The sequence below is a fragment of the Scleropages formosus genome, chromosome 13, assembly GCF_900964775.1.
Source record: "Scleropages formosus chromosome 13, fSclFor1.1, whole genome shotgun sequence".
In the NCBI taxonomy this organism is placed as follows: domain Eukaryota; kingdom Metazoa; phylum Chordata; class Actinopteri; order Osteoglossiformes; family Osteoglossidae; genus Scleropages; species Scleropages formosus.
Genome location: NC_041818.1, coordinates 19,129,136 through 19,146,832, shown reverse-complemented (window position 1 = coordinate 19,146,832; position 17,697 = coordinate 19,129,136). Strand labels below are relative to the sequence as shown.

The following is a 17,697-nucleotide window of genomic DNA, read 5'->3' as shown; positions in this document are numbered from 1 at the left end:
CTTGTTTTTTGAATATGTAATTACGTGGTCTTGTCTGTATAGTTCTGTATGCTTCTTTAAGATTACATGCTTTAACTAAGACTTTCAATGGGATTTCTGAGCCTAAGCAGGCACAGTCAGACATAATACGTGAATGGATGCCAACCTAACTGTGAACTAGGAGGCCAGGACTGGTCCACAGATGCAGTCCAGTACACATTCTCCCATCTACCCCAAACCTCTAAGCTTATCTGGACAGCACATACAGACGGAGTCACATGACTTTCCACTGAAAAAGCCTTCTAAGTGTGTTTTGAACACCCCTAGCTATATCACAGTCTTTAAATTATTCATATCTACATTGTGACTGTATTGTATATAAGCATTTGCAGGAAGATCTTTGTTTATCCTTTTTTTTCAGTGCCAGTGTGTCTTTACATGTAACACGTGGGATGTTTGGAGTTTGCACAGAATACTATAATGGTTTTTTTTGGCTTCTGTCTGCCTGTTACAGAAAGTCTTGTATACTGGAAAGGGGAATCGATGCACTCGAAGAAGTAATTCAGCTCCTACATAAATATACTCGTCTTCTGTAGTTAATCCAGAGTTTGTGTTTTGTGTGTATTCTTTTCTGCTTTAAATTCTGCTCTTGTCTCTTAAAGATAAAGATACTTTATCTTTTTTGGTGAGAAAAAGTTTCTTAAAAATTGCCTTTTCTGTCTATGGGGATGTAGCCTAGTCAACTTTCCAAAAAAAAAAATCTTTTTTTGCTCACTGCACAGTGCATTTATGAAAATAAATAAAATATCTTTTTAAAGCTGTTCTGGCACACGTTCGTGGTTTGGTTTGGCAGTACTCAATGCACTTTGCAAATAATAATTTTCACAGTTGCATATCAAACACTAAGCAGCCTGTCATAAAAAAATGCCCAAAAATAAAATTCCACCAGTAATAACATCCTAACAATGGATATTTAAGTATAATGTGACACCATGTAATAGTTGATAACAGGGTACTGACCACATGTCAAGGTGTCTGTGGTTCACAGATGGGAAAAATTGCTTCATTCTTTGCCCCCTGCCCTGCCTCTTGACTCATCGTTTTATTTTACCTTCATTTTTTTGCTTATTTGTCACATTAACTAAAGGTCTGAAATATGCAAGTCATATCTCATTGGATTTATTATTTTCGAAAGTGTGAGTCTATTTTTATCCCGAAACTTTGACTTTACTTCATGTAAACTGAAAAATCCAAAATAAAATTACAAGGCAAAAAAACTGGAATGACCAAACAACTCCAGCCACAAGTACTGCTAGCAGAAATTTTTCACAGTATAACGAAAATATTTTTTTTACTATTTAAAGTTTTGTGTAAATTTTTAATTATAGTGTTTTTTTTTTTTTTAAAAAAAGTTTTTGTCGTAAGCGTATATTATATACGTGTTAAAGCCATAGCAGCTACACCTCCCTGCTTCTTTTCTCCGTCTCACACCCTGTTTGTAGAAATATTTGCTCTGAAATGATCCTTCATTGTGCGAATGAAGCACCTGCTCATACTATAGGAAAAAGTTACTACAACATATACATGGGCACCACATTCTAGTCTAGATTAGTCCTTTTAATGGACCACGTGCAGCAATTCTGATTTGACTTTTAAACGCTGATTTGCAAATAACTTTGTAAATGTTTGTTTGCGCGTTTTTTTTTGTTGTTGTTGTTTGTTTGAGATTAACGAAAATTATATGTTGCGTGACAGTTTTATACATATACAGTATACATAAAAACTGTGCGCACATCTCTGATGGCCCAGTTTAGGAAAAAGGTCCGAACCTGAAGTGTTCCCTCTGATTTGTGTGTAAACATACATAGTACCCCGTGGGATGAGGTGTCGAGTATCTCCTTGCGGCAGCTGCCCTGGGAATGACCGCCCCACCCCCCACCATTATTAAGGAGAGTCCACTTACGGCACCCCCACTCAGGACATTATGTCCCACAATAAAATCAAATGTACTCCAAAATATGGTGTTAGAACAGGTCGGTGTAAATATTTATAACTCTCGGAACTGAAAGTAATAAAAACCATTTTTTAATGCGATGCAGACTAATGCAACGACGTCAACAGAAAACTAGCATGAAAAATAAAATAATTTAATTAGTTTTTGATTCGAAACAGCAAATCGAATAGCCCTTTTTGAATGATGATTGTGTGTCCGAAACGTGGATTATTAACTATTAATTATATTTTTATAATCTGATACTTTATGAGAAGGAATTCAATTATATGTCACATTTCAACGAATGTTAATCAATCAATGTCTGTCAGTAAATGTTAACATGATCATGACAAATTAAGCAGAACGTGCTGACATTTGCTAAATTATCATTCATTGTGTCCCCGTGGCAACGCGACGGAAAAGCACGAAGGACTAACACTAAAGTGAGAAAAGCACTTAGAGTCAAGCGCTCACTTCAGCGAGCTCGCGGGTCCGCGCGTGGCGCCGGTGTGCGCGCGGCTCCGCTCACGCTCACGCTTCTGGGACGCACCTCTTTCCCCCGCGGAACGCGGCGGCTCGCGGGGAGACGCTGAGCGTGGACGGTGACGTCACGTTTGCCTTTCTCGATCATCCTCCTGTCAGCGTCCGTTCACAGATCGGTGCGGGACGAGCCTAGGCGGAGCAGTGAGTGCGTGGGGCTTACGGGGAAACTGTTGTTGCGGGCCCGGCTTCGCACACTTTTGAGAACGGAGCCGAACTTGGAAAAAAGTGTAAATTAACTGAACCAAACTGCACACGCAAGAGTGCCACCGATGTGCGGCGAACATTTATACTTTGTTGCTCTCGCAGTTCAGAGGACCCCGGAGGCTGTCTTTCGTTTCGAGGAGAGCAGCTCGTCCGCGCACTCGGGGCACTGTCCCTTAGGTGACCGAAGTCGCGCGTCCTGCGCTGCGCATCTAACTTCCACCGCAATCATGTTGTGATGCCTTTCGCGCGCACGCAGAATCGCCACTCTGCTATGGAGCAACTCCGTTGTCAAGATGAGCCTGGACACTGATGATGCTGCGAACTTCTGGAGGAACGGTTCCGCGGAGCTGGACGGTGTCGGCGCCTCCAGCAACGCCAACGGCACCGCGGCGGGGAACCGCTCGGACCACGGTCCCGTGGACCTGGCGCGCGCCGTCCCCCTCGGCATGGTCCTGGGCGCCTTCATCGTGTTCGCCATCGCGGGCAACATTCTCGTCATCCTGTCCGTGGTGTGCAACAGGCACCTGCGCATCCCCACCAACTACTTCATCATCAACCTGGCCATCGCGGACCTGCTGCTGAGCACCACGGTGCTGCCCGTGTCCGCCACCCTCGAGGTGCTCGACTACTGGGTGTTCGGCAGGGTGCTGTGCGACATCTGGGCGGCCGTGGACGTGCTCTGCTGCACCGCGTCCATCATGAGCCTCTGCGTGATCTCCATCGACCGCTACATCGGCGTGAGCTACCCGCTGCGCTACCCGGGCATCGTGACGGAGAGGAGGGCGCTGCTGGCCATGCTGGGCGTGTGGGCGCTCTCCGTGGTCATCTCCATCGGACCCCTGCTGGGCTGGAAGCAGCCGCCCTCCCCGGACGACACGGACTGCCGCATCACCGAGGAGCCCTTCTACGCGCTCTTCTCCTCGCTGGGCTCCTTCTACATCCCCCTGGTCGTCATCCTCGCCATGTACTTCCGCGTGTACGTGGTGGCCAAGAGGACCACCAAGAACCTGGAGGCCGGGGTCATGAGGGAGAGGTCGAGCTCGAGCGAGCTCACGCTCAGGATACACAAGGGCTCGCAGATGCACGAGGACGCGGGCGGCGGCGGCGGCGGCGCGGGAAGGGCGCGCGCGCACCACCAGGCCAGGAGCTCGCTCACCGTGAAGCTGCTCAAGTTCTCCCGCGAGAAGAAAGCCGCCAAGACCCTGGGGGTGGTGGTGGGCATGTTCACCCTGTGCTGGCTGCCCTTCTTCATAGCCTTGCCCGTCGGTGAGTGAGCGTGTCCCATCTCTACGTTCGCCTGGAGAAGCAGGGACACACGGAGGCACACCTGAGCGCGCGCGCGCCCACCCGCCCCCCAGGGCGCCCTTCTTCTTTGGTCGCGGCAAAATCCCGCTTCCCATGATTTACTGCCCCGATTAGTCCGCTTAGTCTCTTACTGGTCAAGTTGCCGAACAAAAGACAGCTCATTTTCTTTAAACATCTCCTGGAGGATATTATTATGAGCTTATTTTGGTTACATTTCTAATTATACGATTCTTATCCAAAATGTATCTCTCACAGTTTCACCCTCCTTTTGATTTGTGAAAGAAGAAGCTCGTAAACCGATTCATATTGAAATAAGAGAAAAGAGACATTTACGCCATTATTATGGCCGTTCAAAATTGCTGCCAAAGCAAAACAGTAAAAAAGAAAAAAGTTCCGACTGTAGTTTAATTATTAGAATTTCTGTCTTCTTATTAGCTTGGTGAATAAAAAATGTAAGATGACTATAACTGCCGGCCCACTGCGGTAACGGCAAAGTAGTAAATATTGTCATCGACACATGATTATTATCCAAAGGACAGTCCCAGATGCGTTCAAATAATTTTTAGTAGATTATTATTATTATTATTATTATTATTATTATTTTTATTATTATTGTTCTTCTTCTTCTTGTTCTTGGTGTTGTTACATGATTTCCCCCTTAAAATGGTATCATTTTCACTAAAATTGTATTGGATTTATACGCACACATAGCAGAGTTGCCCAGTTACGTGTTATATTCTCGAATATACCTTATAAATATAAAACATGCGCACATTTTAGATATTTTACGTTTTTAAAGTTGTCTTACATTGTTATAAAAATCTGTAATATTGTACAGACCATAAGCAGTATCAGCTTTTAAACTAAATTTGATCCATTGTAATTATTTTCAATTTTTGGTGAAGAAATTCTGCCACCAGAAATTGTTTATTCACCGAATAAGAGCTCACTGTTTAAAGTAGTCTTTCTGTGTTACTACCTAGAATAAGCACACGTTTCTGTATCAAGAATAAAATAACCTACTCCTGATTTTTTAATTACTCATCGTAGACGCCCCACCCTCTGTAGCTGGAGTACTGTTTTATGGGTGAGAGAACTTAATTAATTTGTTTACTAGTCATGATTAACCTTCCTCCCATCATTTTGAATGAAGAGCAGCCTGAAGCAATCAGTCTTTTTTGGAGAACAGCAGATACTTTCTAAAAGTACAAGATGAGCAGCCCTGTGGTGATCCATCCGCATTTTGGTGGTCCAGCAGCAGTGTGTTGGGTCAGCAGTGACGCGGTCTGGCAGCGCTGTGGTGGCCCAGTTGTGGGCGCAGTGCTCCGGCAGCCTAGGAAAGCTGATGTAAACCTGTCAAGAGCGAACGCTAAACCATGCCTTGGAAAAGTGGCCCGTGGGTCGTATTTACACTTCATGCACAGAATTACCACAGCGAGAGAGTAGCAAAAAGGGATTTCCATTGTCAGAGCTAATACTAAATAGCAGTCAAACTATAGTGCAGCCAAGAGTTCTGTGGGTGTTATTCTAATTTTCTAAAAATTTAGAAATTTATAATGTCTGATTTTTATTTGTTATTTTACAAACTCAGTAAATGGATCTTCACACACCCATATATACCCTACCTTGTTGAAGGTTGGTATCACCAATAGATATTTTCCATACAGTACTCGGTATTTTTCCGTGTGTAACTTAACTGTTTTGTTTTTTTTACCTAAAATATTGCACGAATAATAAGTGACCCTGCATTTTATCAGCGTTTATACAGCTGCTGAGGAAAATGAAAACAAAAAAAAAACATCCCATGGGTTTTCTTGTCATCTTAATATAAAACACATTGGGAATGAAAGCCGGGCAACCGCAGGTGCAAAATCTCAGCCCGGCATGAACACTTTCGCATAGCAGCAACGTGCTTGTAGCAGTAACTCCTTTGCAGTAGCTTATAGGTCTACTTGAATGCCCTGCGGAAGCACAGGGGATAACTCCAGCAGTGAAAGAATCCATTTGACAGCCACATTCCTGCTCTGCTCTTGGGAAGAGAGAGACTCTCGGTGGGGTCCAGGGTGTTTACAGTAGCACTGCATTATAAGAGCAAACTCCCAGAAGAAGAGCATCTCAGCATTCAGTGTATGCTCCACTTTGAATTTGTGCTTCACAGAGCAGAAATGTTTACCTTTGGTGAGATTACGCAGCGTGTTGGGATTTGCTGTGATTACAATTTCTCATAAAGGGGTTTGCCTGGACTGAGTACTTCTAGCAGATTTATTCATAACTTCATAGAGATTCATGCAGTCTCAGTGGGTGTCTTCATATCCACAAGCACTACGGTATCACAGCAGGTAGCACTGGTGCTTCACAGTGCCCAAGAGGTGTGTTTGGACACGGGTTTCGAATCCAGCTTAGTTTCTGTGGAGTGCACAGAAGAAGGCAATGGTAAACCTGGGCACTTACCCTATCAATCATAGCTACATTGGGATGTGAGCACTGTCAGTGGACACCATGTATGCAGTGGTAAGAACATTGACTTGTACATGTTGAGGTAACAATTACTGAGGAAGGCACTTACGTTTATTCATGTACCTGACACTTTTCTCCAAAGCAGGGGTGCACGGTGGTGCGGCAGGTTTGGCCGGGTCATGCTTCCTGGTGGGTTTCGGGTTCGAGTCCTGCTTGGAGTGCCTTGTGATGGACTGACTGGCTTCCCATTCTGGGTGTATCCCTTCCCCCTCCAGCCTTGCGCCCTGTGTTAGGCTTCAGCTTGCCGCGACCCTGCTTGGGATGAGCGGTTTCAGACTGCGTGTGTTTTCTCCAAAGCGACTTCCAGCATTGAGATATTTACCTATTTATACATCGGTGTAATTTTACTGGAGCAACTTAGGGTAAGTACCTTGCTCACGAGTAGTTACAGCCAGAGGTGGGGATCGAACCTGTGACCTTTCGGGTCCAAAGGCACCAGCTCTAATTACTACACTACCACCTGTCCGGCTACTTGACATGAGATGTTCCTGTGAAATAAACAGCTGTGTAAATATGCAAAGTCATAAGTTGCTGTGGATAGAAGCATCAGCACAGCAGTGAAATTACAGTCAGAATGACTTACAGTGACTGTGATGGGAAAGTGGAATGACTGCTTCCTATGAAATCCTGTGATCTCCACACATGTCTGCGTCCCGTCTCACTTTATGCCCAGGTGCAGACGTGATTGACGTGACACGGCCGCCCTTTGCGGGTCCTGAACGAGACTGTCTGGCGGAAATTAAATGTTGTGCCGCTCGCCACAACGTCTCGCCTGCTTGCGCGCCACAGTCAGGGAGGACCAGGGTGGGAAAGAAAACAGATATCGCTTTCTATTTCGTCGCGACGCGTAACGGGAGCCGACGGCACAGGGCCCCAGACTCTGAGGTCCACTATCACTTCGGCCTGGTGGGAATGTGCTGGTGACAGGGTATGGCCCAGTGCCATCTCTCTTTGACACAGGTTACCATTATGCGCTTGCCAAGCAGAGGTTCACTGCCTGGACTGGGTTAGTCTGGAAGGAAGCAGGCTGTTAATAAAACAGAAAAAAAACATGTTCTTCCGATGAATGAAGGTTGTGTAGCTGTGTGTCTGTTTGACACCTGGAAAGAGGCTGCTGGACCAGTGAACTCGGCAGTGCCGTGCCCGAACGCGGTCCAGGTAATTTGGTAGAGCGGGTGTGAAACCCGGACAAGTGACACATAGCTGTGTTTCCAGCTCAGAACAGGTTCAGAAACTCTTTGCTGGTGGAACTCATCTGATTTTGCCTCCACCTTTGCTTGACATTTCCATTAAAGGAAAAGTGTGACAAGTTCTGACTGATCAGGCATAACTGAGAATTTACAACATGTTCTTTTTGATTGTCAAAGATCATGGTCTCCTCTGTGAATACCATATTCCAGAAACCACAAGTAATTGCCTTTTTGAACGCCGTGGGTGCTGAAAGGATATCCTTTGGAGATGTGCAGGGTGATTTTTGGCAGCGCAGACCGGTGAGGAAACGCTCAGGGCTGCTCCAAGGGGTTGGGTCCGGGCAGGGAGAGAGACTCTCAGTCGTGTGCTGACAGCCCCCCTTAGACAGCAGGCATCCAGATTGCCATTTCAGGCAACTCACATTCAGGTTTTTTTGCATATGGTCAGCATGTGAAGACAGAGCCGTGTCCGGCACACCCTCCAGACACTGAAACTGTTGTTGAAACTTGTTGAAGGACAGTATAGCAGGAGAAGGAACTGAAACCTCGGTCTTTGCATGGGTCAACTTCTTTTTTGGATTGCAAGGCAACAGCTTTAACTACCATGTTATCCGCTGTCCTCTGGTTTATATATATACCAAATAAAATTGTTATCAATGTAGTAGGACATCTAAGATCATCTGAAGGTGTTAATATGTTTGAATATATTGCTGTTTATGGCTGCTCAATGTCAGGTTATCATCTTTAGCAAGTAGGTCTTAGCATCTGAGGGACCAAAAAAATTAAATCCATATTAGCTATCATCGCCCATCATAATGCAAACAGTCCTTCCATGAAGAAGACTCTCAGCAATGTAAATGTTAGTGGGTGGAGCCCAGTATTAATCCAGATTCCATCGTGGAGTATGTCGGCCTGCAAAGTGCAGCAGTAGCAGTTTGGAGTTAATCTCACGCCTCTGTGCTGATCCAGGTCTTTTTTTTTAATGTCTGGCATTTCACTCAGTCCTGGTCTGAGTAACAACAGCTGAGAGCAGAGGCAGGTTTCTCTTTTCAGCTCGAACCGCTCTACACGTGGCAGCTTTCAGAGAGCCTCCTCCGAACCTCAGAGACGTTCCCCATATAAACTGGTGGTCTCACTTCATCTCCCATTCCAGCCAACAAGGTTACGTCTCCCCCTAGGAACTGACTTTGGGCCATATATCATGGTATTTTCTCATTTTGCTTTATGGTTTTATAGACAGAACAGTCAGTGCAGGCTGGGTGACTATTTAGTCATTTTTTTAACCTTTTTCTTCTATTTATCACGGTGCGGTTTGCATCTGGGTGTTGCTCTCTGTTGCCTTTTCTTCACTTCCTTTAGCTCTGCTATTGTAGATGTCAGCAATTTAGTCAATTTTCAGTCTGTTTTGCCCTTACGTTTAGTGGCAGCCAATTGCCCAGAGCGACAGCCACACCACAGAGGAAGCGAGCACCAGGTGCGGCCAACTGAGCACAGAAGTTGTGCTGTACAAAGCACAGACTTGAAATGTGCATTACTGTTTTGCATGAGGAATTTAGATTAGAGTTTGGACTGATTGTTATATTTTACTTTTCATTGCTTAAATTTTTTGGTAGTTTTGTTCTTGTTTTAAAGCTGAATTTCATTTCCTTTCGGTATTTATTGTCATCGTGTTTTGGTCCTTTCGGTTATCATGTTTTGCTTGATTGTTTAGTTGATTGGCAATTATGGAATTTTGAATAAATTCAACTGGAAGGCTATGCACTACCACCCCATGCATAGTCACTCCCAGGATCAGACAAACTTTGGCTCGTCACAAACTTTTTTTTTAACAGAAGGAGGGCAATGGATAAAAATATTTGTTTTAAGGGTTTATTTATCCATTTTGGTGGTTTAACTTGCAAGGACATCCTTTCCTCTTAAATCCCAGAGTCAACATGAAAGCCAGAGCAAACTTGGTGGCGGAACAGTAGCGCCCTTTCCGCTACCTCTGCAAGATCAGCTGTTGTTCTGCAGTGGCTGAGCGGGGGGGAGATGCGAGAAGGGATATTCGGATGTAAACAAGAGGATCAGCTTGGCGGGCAGTGCAGGACAAACACAGGAACTGTGTGGTAGAACGGGTATCCATGGGCGAGGTCAGGAGACGAAGCGAAGAGTCGGTCCAACGGCGATCGGAGTTGAAACGAAGATCCGTGGACGTGATCGAGAAACAAAGCTAGGGGTCAAAACCGGAGAACGAGAACTGGAGATGCGTATGAGCAAGGAGTCACAAGAAGGGCGGTTGTCTCTGACGAGATTCTGCAAAGGCATGGGAGCTGAGGTGGGTGTTTTAAAGGGTGAGCGGTTAATCAGGTGCTGGAACAAAGTCAGGTGTTGTCGGTTGAGTTGTGGGAGTAGACGTGACAGAGACGTCCTGGATGAGCTGAAGGCAACACTTTCCTTTAGCCCCTGCCCTGTGGAGCCACACCTCAGCTCCCCAGTCAGGCTGAAGAGAGGTCATTCAACACTGTGTGGTAGGTGTGTAGACCATCATGATATGTGATAGTGCAGAGAGGAGCCTCACTGGCACCCTTTAGGATGTGACTCCAGTGAGCGACGGGTCAGTGTTGCCAGGCTCCTCTATATGACTCTCAATACGGAGGAAGTTCAGCTTCTTCCCTTCACAGAATACGTGTCCCGCTGGTGAATATTACCAATCCGCAGGTTCGATGGCTTTGAGCTGTCAGCCTCCATGTTCCCACACTGCTGGTGCTTCCATCCCTGCAGCTTCTTGCTGGATGTGTTTCTGCCTACAGTCCCTGTCAGCCGGAGGGAACCTAAGGAGATTAATCTTGATGGCTTTCAGACTGTTTTCTTTGATATCTCTCATCACTGCATGTTAAAAAAAAAAAATCATTAGCAGACCATGGGTAATTGCATTATTTTTTCTACTCAGATTTCACAAGCGTTTAATAGGTGGAATCGCAGCTAATGTTCCATGAACGTTTCCCATTTAGAGACAGCCAGGCTGCTGAATGTGATATGGACCCTGCAGGCTTTTTTTTTTTTAATAAGTCACAGGAACAGAGGCGCGTCCATAATCTGCCAGGGGGTGAGGAGCTGTGGGCCTTCGCTCTGTGGAAATTAAAAAATGGTGTTTGGAGGCGAAGAGTAATGAGCACACTAAGTGCACCACAATGGAAGTGGAGCCGCTGACGGTCGTGGTTTGGAGCACAGCACCAGACGAGTGACCGTCTATCACTGCATCACTGTAAACAATTTCTTTAATATATTTAGTATGCACAGCTGACATGAGACATGATGTACAACTGCACAGAGGCTGGGGGCACTGTATTTTTATCCTCTCTCCGTTCGCTATGCCTTCAATTTTAGAACATCTAAAAAGTCCTCACAGCTGTGCTATTTGCCGTTGTCATTTTTTAAAAGCCGTGCTCAAGGCTAAACTGTGCAACAGGCCACTCACTCACTTTCCTTACTCTCTTGTCTACTTTAGGGTTACGGCAGTCCAGGACATATCCCAGAAGCACAGGGCACTAGGCTAAATAAGGTACACCCTGGAAGGGACACCAGTCCTTCGCAAGACAGGTCACTTACTAATATTATTGTTCTTTTTTTGGCTCTGAGGAGACGCGTTGGTGCAGCGGGTTTGGCCGCATCCTGCTCTCCGGTGGGTCTGGGGTTTGAGTCTTGCTTGGGGTGCCTTGCGATGGACTGGTGTCCCATCTGGGTTGTGACCCCTCCCCCTCCAGCCTTGCGCCCTGTTGCTGCTGGGTTATCTTCTGGCTTGCTGCAACCCTGCTCAGGACAAGCGGTTTCAGATGATGAGTGTGTGTGTGCGTGAGAGAGAGTGATGTTTTTTGGCTCCTTTTTTCTGAGATGACAAGCAATGTTAGATTTGAACAATACATAAGTGCTTATAGGGCAGCTTGGTGACAAACCAGGTGCTCTTGGTACCTCATAGTTCCTGGGTTGCGCATTCCAACATCACTTTGAATCTGGCTCAGCCTGAGTGTAGTTTGCATGCTCTCCTCATGGATTTTCTCCCTCACTCAAAGACGTGTGTTTTAGGTGAACCGATGACTTCATTGCCCTTATTGTGTATGTGAGACATTGAATGAGTGTTTGTGATTGCCATTGTATCCCATCCAGGGTGTAGCCTGCCTCATGCCCCATGCTTTTAGCATAGCCTTCAGTCCACCCTGCCCCTACATTGGATGAGCACGTAATGATAATGGGTGGATCGATAAGTGCTGATAGGGTTCAGGGTAATCAGGGTACAGTCAACGATGCAGGGTAAGAGTCATACAGCGACAGCTTAAGATGAAATATTATGCTGCACTTAAGACGAAATCAGCATAAAACTAGACACAACTGCCGGGATGTTCACAGAACATTGATGGGTGCAGCAGAGCTGATCACAGCAGCCCTCACTCAGCTTAGTGCAGCAATTCTTCTGTTGCTTGTCAAGATACGTTTGATGGATTTGTGCATTTAACTGTGCGACTGTGTGTCGTGTGTGATGACAGGTGTCTCCGTGTGAGTCCGCTATCGATGAAGATACACCGATGCGGAGGACTGCGCTCACGTGACAGCGGCTGACGGCACACTTTTGCGATTAATCAGTGCACGTCTGTTTGAGCGTGTGATGTGTGTGAGATTGGCGGTGGTGTCCCTGGGGGAACAGGCGGTCCCGCTGCGTAGGAGAAGCACGGCACGAGCACTTTGTATTCCGGAGAGGATAAGTGTTGGTATCAAAACTTTTTTTTCCTGTAAATGGCAGGTGGATTAACAAATACTGCTATCATCATAAGCTCACCTTTCGGTGGGGCTTTGCTAGAAGTGGAGTCAGTGTTCAGTTACCCTTCGTGCTGCCTTTCGGACCGAGCCAAAGCGGACCCCCCCTTCCACTGTGATTCTGCACTCCTCCACAAAACAGTAGGGCAACAGGAAGTGGGACCCATGTTGAATCCCAACCAGAACCACTTCAGGGCAGCCACGGCTACAGCGAAAAGTACAACGAGGGAGCTCAGCAAGGGACCGCTAAAGGCTGTTTTGAGAATAAAACTCATTTTGTCATTGATGGATGAAAACGAGGGCAATGTGTTGGGGGGGGGGGGGGGGATTTTGCAATCAGCTTACTTTAGCTTGGCATCTCCTGTCCTTTATCAGCAATATTATATAATGTATGCAGGGGAAAAAAAACATTAAATTCTTTGGCTGTTTCAGCCAAATGAAATGACAGCAGTAATGGCAACACAGATGGCAATGATAGCGAGAATCAAGATACAGATCCCAAATGCCTGAGAAATACTTACAATAATACATATCCCCAAGCAGTCACATTTTTCACTTCTAGTTAGATCAGTGCAAGCTGTTTGTGTGTTAAGTCTTACAGCCCACTACTAGCAAATGTGTTTCTGCCTGTGAGCTCTTCAGGACAAAAACTTTTAATTATATGCAATTTTATGGACTCTGTGCAAATGCACTCAAGAGGCTGTACATCAGGTCCCTTATGGTGTTAGATATCTGTTGTGCGTTTCATTATGGTTATTGTAGTTGGCAGACATACAAAAATTGTCAAGAGCCTTTTGAAGATAATACTGTACTTTGTGATTATTTTTGGCTCACCGTCCTCTTGCAGGGAGCGAGTGTAAATGTATAGGTTTACCGCGGTCCATCCATTGCTGCCCAGTCTTGTTTCACTTTTGTTTCACTTGTACTGGCCAGTGTTAATGTGAGTCGGCCGGGTGAAAATAAGGGCCCGGTAACTGTGTTAAACACTCGTTGCATGAATATGGGGTAGAGGTGCTGGGGGCTCTGCCGAACGGTTCAAGAAAGTGCAGTTTTTCTGTTGATTGCACACTAAAAGCTGAGTGTTCATGTAATATATTTGAGAACCAAAGTTTGCCACTTCGCGCACACGCCCCCCCCCTCCCCTCCTCCCAATAAGCCCCACCACCAATATTGAAAGCTGGGTAGTAAAGAAATACGGACTGGCATCACTGGATGCTCCAGGGTGCATGTGAATGTTCTTCGCTGTCTGTCTCTTTCCTGTCATGTACAATTCCGCAAGAGCTCCACAAAAACCCTTGAAAGTCCCCTCCCTAGTGTGACGTGGCATGGGTGCCACTTTGGCGCCATGCTCCTAAAGAACGAGGAATGAAATATGACAACTGGATGGGGCCCGTGATAAGGTGATAAGGGCAAAATGTTCCCCATGCGTTGGGGCCCCAGGGAAACGCATTCCCTCTCTCTCAGTTGCTGCTATTTTCACATACTATTTTCTCCCTCAGGAAAGCAGGCTTAGCGTGAATGAGGGTGACACCGCCAAAGTAGGGGACGGTTCCTCTAATGACACCGGTAGCCTCCGTCAGGTACCATGTGCCATCGGGGTTTTGACAGGGATGCATTTCAGCTGCTCAGATGAGAAGTCCAGATCCAGCACAGGGGCTCAGCACTTCCTCCAGGGTCTCCATCCACTCCATCTGAGTTCCGCAGTGCTGCTAGATTTCTCTGCACAAATGCAAGGGGTCAGCATCACATGCAGGGAGGCCTTCCCACATTTCCTGCAAGCCTCTGACGGTAATCTAGAGCCACTTATCAACTCTTTATTTTTGTCTCATTAACCAGTAAGTTTCCATCTGCCATCGGTTCTTGGCAATGAAAAGATTAGGTTAAAGATCTGTCAGCAGTTCAGTATTATTAAGGGGGTTTTAGTGTGCCATTGTTAATAATCTTTCATTGAAAAGAAAACACTGCATCGAGTGAAGAAAGAAGAATGGAATAAAACACAACTTTGTCACTGACTCACACTTTTCACCCCAACTTCAGTCCTCTCCAATTTGGCCAAGTTCCCATCCTCCCTCCTCTGTGGAATGATGCCAATTTATTCCACTACCGCCGTCTTCCAGTCACAGTAAGAGGCAGGATATCACCCAGATACGGCCGTGAGCTGGGCAATAGGGCTGGGCAGCTAGGTCTCTCAGGTGACTGCAGTGTCCTGTAGATGTTACTGGAAATTGTCAGAATGATGAAGAAATCACTGCACCCATTCCATTAGCGATGCTCATGTAAGAAGTGCTAGTGCTTTCGCCGTTTGTTCACGGCTGCACATTCCCTGGATAGCAGCTAAGGATATCTCCAACTGGACAACAGCGACAGCCACCATTTACGTAGGAATTGCCCCAGCTTTGCGTTTTTTCCCACATCCACTAAGAGCAGAGTAACAGAAATGGAATGCAATTCCTCCTTTTCTTCCTCGAACGCACGCTGTGGCTCTGGCTGGCCCAGCAGAACCGGCCAGAAACACGCCAAAAAAGGGATGTGCAGACACAAAGAAGTGGGCAGAGGTGGTCTTCCTGTTGTGGGGTCTGCAGAGAGCGCTGTTTACTTCAGTCCTCACGAGACCTGGGAGACCTGGGAGACCGCAGGACGATGAATGGAGAAAAAACACTCCTCGGACCTTTCTTGAGCTCCAAAGTGTGCTGCATCCCACAAAGAGTGAATCTGTGTGTATGCCTACATGTGTGTCTGTCTGCCTGCATTCATCTGACCGTCTGCGAGTGGGTATGCACTGATTTGGGATAGATAGGAAGTTCAAAATAGAATTTTTAATGTCAGCAAGAAAGGAGCGAGAGGAAGGGAATTGAATTGTGTGGCATGCACAAAAGTGTGAGAATAAACGCCCTTTTCGGTTCGGTATTTACAAGGTTAACATTTCACGTCACACTAGACATCAGTTGTCTTTATTTTACGAAAGTAGCAGTTTATTCTTTAATCATTTTACAAATTTAGTCAGAGTTGTTTCTTAGAATATACTGCCATCCATTGGGCAGGAAAGTAAGTGCAAGTAGCAAAGACCAATAGTGCAACAAAGGATAAAATATTATTATTCTAAACAATGTAGGGAAACAGGAAAGTAGTTTAATAAAACCCCATTATGACACCCAATAATTTTTCATATAATTTTGTTAAAAGCTTTTTCTCGTTTTCTTAGGATCATTCAACTCCAGTCTCCGTGCTCCAAAGCCACTCTTCTCAGTAATCTTCTGGTTGGGCTACTTCAACAGCTGCCTGAACCCCATCATCTACCCGTGCTACAGCAGGGAGTTCAAGCTGGCCTTCATCCGCATCCTCAAGTGCCAGTGCCAGCGCAAGAAACGCCCGGGTTGGAGGTCCTATAACTACCGCAGCTCCCACCTCGACTCCTCCATCCACTCGCGCAAGGACTCGGTGGAGAACGCATCCGCCTGCCTGAACGGGAGCCTGCGGACGCTCTCGTCTGCCAGCCCTAGTCCCAGCTACCTGAGCAAGAGCCCTCACGTGGAACTGGGAGCCTTCCATACTTGGGGCTCCTGCTCCTCAACCTCCCTCCCCGGGAGCCCCACAGACAGCCAGCCAGGACCGCTCAGAGGGTTCCTGTATCCGGCCGCTAGTGACAGGTACGGTGTGAAGCACTTGCTGTCCGCCAAGGAGCCCCAGCCCACAGGGCCCCTGCTCCACTATGGGCAGAATGGAAGGAGAGACGTGGAGCACAGGCAGGGCGTGGGGACTGCTCTTGAAGCAAGCCAAGGCCCTGAGTAATACAGTGGGGGTCTGATTACAGGCACAGTGATTGATGGAGGAATGCGTTACTCCCCCCACCAGCCAATGCACAAACACACGCACATGAGCACACCCATCCGCACCACCACAGTACCTTCAACGCGTTGATATTCAGATGGGTATTGTCGATCATGGCTGAAGGTGTTGCCGTGATATCTGCATCACTGACATGGGCAGCAGAATCGGATCGTAGGGTGAACTCCTCTCGGATGCAGACAGTGCAATTCAACACTGACACCTGAAATCTTAGCCAAACAGTGATGGGTGATGGTTTAAAGGGACCAGACCATGCGTCGATTCATTGTGTTAGACTCCAGTGCAGATGAAAGGAGCGTTGTCTCTCTTGGGTTTGCAATTTATGGATAAGCAGGAAAAACATAATGTGACATAACTGTCTCTTGATGCATGTTACAGTGATGTGTTGCTTGTTATAAGGGGGTCTAACATGATTTGTTGGGGCCACGCATATTACTGTTCGGACGTCAAGATCAAACCCCAGCCCGAGTTCGCCAGAAAACATATTTAAAATGAATTCCATAGCTGTGCACTTCACTGAAGGGATGTACTTTGTCTGTGGTGAAAACATACCGTGCATTCCATAATGTTCAAATTAAGTCACTTGGTGCAACGTAGATGTATGAATGATAAGGTTATGTTTCTGTCTTATCAGTTACATGTGTTATCTTCACACACCCATGTACCTCCATGTCACGCAGATTGGACTTGATCAAGACCAGTGTTGTAGGTATTCCGTAACCTTGTTTATTTTATATCTAAGTGATAAAGTGTGATTCAGCTGAAATAAAATCTAAAATTGAAAAACAAAAATGTATTTCAATAACTATCAAAATACATGTCATATATTACAAATATATAAAATGTTGCTGCTTTTAGATTTATAGTTTATGCAAGTGTTTTAATACCTGCCTTCACTGGTATAAATTTTCTTTTATAGAGGCAATATGTAATATATTTGGGCCGTAAAAAATTTTGCCACGTTAACGTTTATTATATATAATATTCTATTAATTTTTGTCCTAATTTATTACACAGTTTTAAGTTACTCATGTGAATTGCACAGTCCCCATATGTGCATACCAAGCAAATGAAGTTTCCTGGAAACAAAAGGTTTGCCTTTTCAGCTTGCTGCAATCTTCCAGGTTTTCACATTGGTGCTGAATTATTTTTGCAATTATTAATTACATTTTTTTGCTGGTTAATTTCTCAAAGAATCATTCACCTTGTACACAATTTCCAGTTAACTCTGTGCCAAGACATTAAAAAAAAACCTGCTTTGGATGAACCGCAGAACTCTGCTTTGCAAGCAGATGAAGCCGCGGTCACGGTCAGAGTGGAGCGCTGCCA

The 17,697-nt window shown here is 45.7% G+C and overlaps 1 protein-coding gene across 2 annotated transcripts; it reads left to right on the top strand.

Moving 5' to 3' along the window:
* The first annotated feature begins 2,472 nt into the window (after positions 1-2,472).
* On the top strand, positions 2,473-17,123 carry LOC108936751 (alpha-1A adrenergic receptor-like). 2 transcript variants are annotated; one of them, XM_029257134.1, is made up of 3 exons: positions 2,473-2,656; positions 2,822-3,985; positions 15,725-17,123. In XM_029257134.1, exons 2-3 carry the CDS (start codon positions 3,013-3,015, stop codon positions 16,309-16,311), a joined length of 1,560 nt encoding a protein of 519 aa, XP_029112967.1. In that variant the 5' UTR covers positions 2,473-2,656; positions 2,822-3,012; the 3' UTR covers positions 16,312-17,123. The 2 variants fall into 2 exon arrangements, with proteins under 2 accessions (XP_029112967.1, XP_018611824.2); XM_018756308.2 differs by having other exon boundaries at positions 2,473-3,985.
* Positions 17,124-17,697: the final 574 nt, after the last annotated feature.

What these genes read in the sequence shown, in the direction of transcription:
- LOC108936751 (XM_029257134.1), top strand. Translation starts at nt 3,013, where the DNA reads ATGAGCCTGGACACTGATGATGCTGCGAACTTCTGGAGGAACGGTTCC. An exon ending in CTTCATAGCCTTGCCCGTCG is followed by an intron (nt 3,986 to 15,724) that starts GTGAGTGAGCGT and finishes TCGTTTTCTTAG; the next exon opens with GATCATTCAACTCCAGTCTC.